The sequence below is a fragment of the Lactuca serriola genome, chromosome 2, assembly GCF_051521515.1.
Source record: "Lactuca serriola cultivar US96UC23 chromosome 2, Lser_US96UC23_V15, whole genome shotgun sequence".
Taxonomy (NCBI): Eukaryota; Viridiplantae; Streptophyta; class Magnoliopsida; order Asterales; family Asteraceae; genus Lactuca; species Lactuca serriola.
In genome coordinates this window covers 230,111,162-230,116,800 of record NC_136409.1, presented here as the reverse complement: position 1 = coordinate 230,116,800, position 5,639 = coordinate 230,111,162, and the positions used below count along the sequence as shown (strand labels likewise).

Here is a 5,639-nt window from a genome sequence, read left to right as displayed (position 1 = left end):
TTTCTCTAACATTTTTGAAGTCCCTCATCCGAACCCTGAGGTGGATAGGGAGTTGATCGAATTCTATCTGAAGGCTGCTCATCCTCAGTATCAAACTTGGAGCGCCCAGAAGATAGTGAACGTTCGGGTACTGAAGCCTTACACCGAAGGTAGATTCATTAATGTTCGGTTCAAGGTGATTCGAGGGTCTGCAAGAACTGAACATCATATATCCCTGGCAGATCTACCGAACTTAAATCCTCATGATTGGATTGTTCTGCATAACATCCTCTTGACAAATGAAGCTGAATATGGTCCGATCATAGACCATCTCAAGAGGATGATTGTTTGTTATATCATGGAGGTTGCCCTAATGGATCAGGAGGTAGCTACTGTCTTCAAGAAGAAACCGAAGATAGCTCCTGTGGGATCGGCCAGTGATCTCAATCAGATGAAAATGGGCAAGATCGACCCGAGACGTAATTCGGTTATGTTCACTAGAGCTGAAGGACAGGAATGTCTCTTTGCTTTAGCTGACAAATATCTTTACACCACTGCTTGTTTGGAGCATGTGTTATCGATCATCCGAAGGTGTAAAGAGAATGCAGTGGATGATGTTAAGTACTTCAACGACATGATCCAATGGTACATCAGGTTTAGGCAGACGATACTGGCTCTTATCTCTCGTCTGTTTAACACCGTGAAGAAGAAGGTACCCGCCTCCGCTGCTGGCCCAAGCAACAAGTGAAGATCTCGCTCCAATTGACACAAATGGGGAGATTGTTGGGTTGAAGATTCGTTTGAAGATTGCGTCAATGGGCTCGGCTGTTAGTCCATTTAATTTTGTATTCCGGTTTTGGGCCTGTCCATACCGTGAGCTTGCTAGGTTACTATATAAGTATATGCTTGCATGCATATTAGGTTAATGATTTAACGATTGATCTAGAGCATAACGATAGTATTTACAGACTTCTTTGATCGTTCTTGTAAACCTACCAATCCTCTACAGTTGATGTTCTTAATCGAGCTCTTCTGAGGATTTTGTTTTAATCATTCGACACGTTTGATTCACTCTTGCCTTGTTCTTATTTTCGTGTTCTTGCTGTTTTATATTTATTTACCTGTTTAAGATCTAATCGATCTTCAAAGATTAATGTTTTAATCTCAACAACACAGCACTACGGCTTGTAAAAGTAGTATTCTTCGGTAGATCTGGAAGATCTTCACAAAAATCGGCTTATTGCGGGCAGAGCTTCAGCTCGGGAATCGCACTTCTCAGGATCTTCGGGGCCTCGAGACTTGCTTCGGGGCTCGGGAATGATACCGAGGCTTCGGGATAATTCTTGCACGAAAAACGATGTAAAAACGCGAGAGAAAGAAGAGAAATGAGCAAATGAATCGGCTGCACTCGACTCCCTTTTATAGGGTCTGGAACTTCGAATTACGCTGGGCGTAATCTTAGGTTACACTGGGCGTAACCTGGATAAGCCCGGTGACTCCCCCCCTTGGATAATATCGAAAATTTATAATTAAATTTAATATCGAAAATATTTAATAAACTTCAAAAATTCATATCTTCCTCGTACGAACTCCGTTTTCGACGTTCTTTATATCCACGCATAGGTGAGACTATGCTCTATAACTTTTGTTTAGACTCCGTCGGCTAATTTTGACTTTATTTTTATTATATTATTTTAGTAGGCCGGGACAGGAAAACTCCATTATAAATTCATAACTTCTTCATCCGACGTCCGTTTTCGCCTATCTTTTTATCGTTTCACTATAATTAACGAGACCTTAGATTCTCGTTTAGATTGTCTCGGATTAAAACCGCTCGATCTCAAATCGAGTATTCGGGCTGCATACCGCTAAGTCGAAACTTAGAAAAATCATAACTTCTTCATACGAAATCAGATTTGGACGTTCTTTTTATGCACACTTACGGTTTAACGTATTCTATGACTTTCATTTAGATTGCTAAGGCTAAATATCGCTCTAACGTAAATTCACTTTTTACGTCGCGATGTGTCGTGCTGGTTCTGTCGCGAAACTTCGACAGGTCATAACTTCTTCGTTATAACTCAGATTTCGGCGTTCTTTATATGTACGGAATCCTTGTAACATATACTACAACTTAGTTAAGATTATTCATTCTAAATAATCTTCTATCAAAAAGTCATTTTTGATGCTTATCGTCTTTAAATTGACTAGCACTGATCTACGAGCGTTACAACAATAAACTTTGAACTCAAGTCTGGACTCATCCATTTGTTACCTTCATTCTGTGGTCTTGAGAATGAAGACCCACATAAATTCCTTAAGGAATTTCTTGTTGTATGTGTGGATATGAAGCCACATGAAGTTACAGAAGATCAAATCAAGTTAAGGGCATTCCCTTTCACTTTACAAGATTCGGCCAATGAGTAGTTATATGACTTATCACCGGGGTCATTCACAACATGGAATGAACTTGCAAGGATGTTTTTGGATAAATATTTTCCAAAAATGAGAGCTTCAACTTTACATAGAGAAATAATTGGTATCAAGAAACATATGAGAGAAGCCTTGCACACTTACTGGGAATGGTTCGAGAAATTGTGTTCAAGATGTCCAAAACATGGGATTTCAGAGTATTAGTTGTTGCAATATTTTTGTGAAGGAATGTCAGCTTGGGAGAGGAGATTACGCAATGCATCAAGTGGTGGATCAATAGCTGATAAAACTCCAATAGAAATCAGAGCTCTTATCAAGAACATGACAGAAGAGTCAAAGCATACAATTCAAGAAGAAGAATGGTACAATGATACACCAAGAGGAGTGAAAGAAATTTCTACCCCAAAAATTTAAAGTCAACTTTCTGAGTTGACTAAAGTAGTGATGATGCATGCAAAGGACAAGGGTGTGCAACCAACTATTTGACCTTGTGGTATTTATACATAAGTTGGACACCCCACTGATATGTGCCCAATGTTACAAGAAGATGTAGAACCAGTTCAAGCTATGGGATTTTCAAGTCAACAACAAGGAAACTTTCAGCCAAGAAGCAATCCAAAGTGACATCAACCTAATGCCAATTTTCAACCAAGGCCACCACCTTATCAACCAAGACCTCCATTTCAAAATCTGATGCATCACCAACAAAATTATCATCCACATTTCCAACCAAATCAACCTCCTCATCAATCTCAATTCCAACCTCAAAACATGCAACAAGGAAGCAATTCAAGCGGATCGGGAATGTCTTTGGAAGACATTGTCAAGAGTTTAGCCACAAGTACTCAAGCATTTCAAAATGAGATCAAGGCGAGTATCAAGACTTTGGAACAACAAATGACTAAACTCGCCACTTCTATGAATAAATTGGATTCACAAGGCAAACTACCCGTACAAACCGAAAAGAATCCAAAGCATAGTTTATGTGCCATCACTTTGAGAAATCGCAAAGAATATGAAGGTCCTAAGATGATTGAAGAAGAAGAAGAAGAGATGGATCTAGAGAAAGAAGAAGAGAAGTCAAAAACACCTTCAAAGCAAGTTCCTATTGAAGCAAAAGTCACTCCTCCATTTCCCACAAGGTTAAGCAAGTCAAAGCATGAAAGGGAAGACAATGAAATCATGGAGATGTTCAGAAAGGTTGAGGTAAATATTCCTCTTATTGATGCCATCAAACAAGTCCTTAGGTATGCTAAATTCCTTAAGGAATTGTGCACATCTAAGAAAAGATTAAAAGGGAATGAAACTGTCCAAGTGGGTGAAAATGTATCTGCAGTGTTACAGAAAAGATTACCTCAAAAATCTAAGGATCCGGGTGTTTTCACGATTCCTTGGAAGTTAGGTAATCTTCATGTTCCACGAGTTATGCTAGACCTTGGAGCTTTTGTCAATGTTTTTCCATTTTCTATTTTCAAAACCTTAAATATTGGCACATTGAAGAAGATCGGGGTAATCATTCAATTGGATGATAGATCTTTAGTATATCCAAAAGGTGTTCTAGAAGATGTGTTAGTCCAAGTGAATGAGTTAGTATTTCCAACAGATTTTTATGTCCTTGACATGGATGATGATGACTCGCCAAATTTGAGCTCAATTATTCTAGGAAGACCTTTTTTGAAAACAACCAGGACAAAAATTGTTGTTTGTGATGGTACATTATCCATGGAATTTTATGGAGAGGTGATAAATTTCAACATCTATGATGCTATGAGATATCCAAGTGATGTTTCATCTTTGAATTTTGTGGATGTCATTGAACATTAACCGAAGAGTGTTTTGATTTGTCTAATCTTGATGTGCTAGCTCTCATTTTAGATATGAATCTTCAAAAGGAAAGAGTGGAAAAACTTGCCAAGCAATTTAAAATTGATGAAGATTTTGGAAGTTGTATCTTGCATGGATGAAAAGAGAAATTGAGGTTTGATGTTCCAAAGCTGAAATTACCGATGTCTAATGAGAAACTTGCTCCTTCTATTGTGCAAGCACTGGAATTGGAACTCAAAACTTTACACGAGCATCTAAAGTACGCGTATCTTGGAGAGAAAGAGACTTTACCAGTGATCATCTACACAAAGTTATCAACAAAAGAAGAAGAAGAGCTTGTCACTACCTTAAAAGAGTATAAGGAAGCTATTGGGTGGACTGTAGCCGACATCAAAGGGTTAAGCCCTTCACTTTGCATGCACGAAATCCTTATGGAATAAGATTACAAGCCTTCCCGAGAAGCTCAAAGGCGTTTGAATCCTCCAATGATGGAGGTTGTGAAAAAGGAGATTTTAAATTTGTTGAATGCGGGGATGATCTATCCTATATCAGATAGAAAGTGGGTAAGTCCAGTCCAAGTTGTACCCAAGAAGACAGGTATTACTGTTACAAACAATGACCAAGGTGAATTAGTCCTTACCTGTGTGCAAAACGGGTGGAGAGTTTGCATAGACTATAGAAGACTCAATTCCTCAACCCGGAAAGACCATTTCCGACTTCCATTCATTGATCAAATGCTGGAAAGGTTAGCGGGAAAAACACAATATTGTTGCTTGGATGGGTATTCCGGTTTTCATCAAATACCTGTTGCACCCGAGGATCAAGAAAAAACCACTTTCACATGTCCATTCGGAACATTTGCATATAGGCGGATGCCTTTTGGACTTTGCAATGCTCCCACCACTTTTCAAAGGTGCATGGTAAGTATTTTTTCAGAGTATGTTGAGGAGATCATTGAAGTTTTTATGGACGATTTCACAGTTTATGGTAATTATTTTCATGAATGTTTGGCCAATTTGAATTTTTTTTACAAAGATGTATTGAGACCAACCTTGTTTTGAATTACGGAAAGTGTCATTTTATGGTTGATAAAGGTCTCATAGTTGGCCATGTTGTGTCTTATAAGGGGTTAGAGTTAGACAAAGCAAAAATTGATGTCATTAAGTCTTTACCTTACCCCACTTGTGTTCGTGAGGTATGCTCGTTTCTTGGTCATGCAGGTTTTTATAGAAGGTTCATCAAAGATTTTTCCAAGATATCCCGTCCCATGTGTGAGCTCCTACAAAAAGATGCAAATTTTGAATTTTCCAAGGAGTGCAAGCAAGCTTTTGGTCAGTTGAAGGAGTTGTTGATCTCAGCACCAATACTTCAATCATCGGATTGGAGTTTGCCTTTCGAAATCA

General features: G+C 38.6%; 1 protein-coding gene across 1 annotated transcript; it reads left to right on the top strand.

The window, feature by feature from the left end:
• Positions 1-3,465: 3,465 nt before the first annotated feature.
• LOC145090160 (uncharacterized) lies at positions 3,466-4,236 on the top strand. Its single transcript, XM_079028490.1, has one exon. It carries the CDS (start codon positions 3,466-3,468, stop codon positions 4,234-4,236), a length of 771 nt encoding a protein of 256 aa, XP_078884616.1.
• Positions 4,237-5,639: the final 1,403 nt, after the last annotated feature.

Excerpts from the sequence above, each read along its gene's own strand:
- LOC145090160 (XM_079028490.1), top strand. The coding sequence starts at position 3,466 with ATGGATCTAGAGAAAGAAGAAGAGAAGTCAAAAACACCTTCAAAGCAA.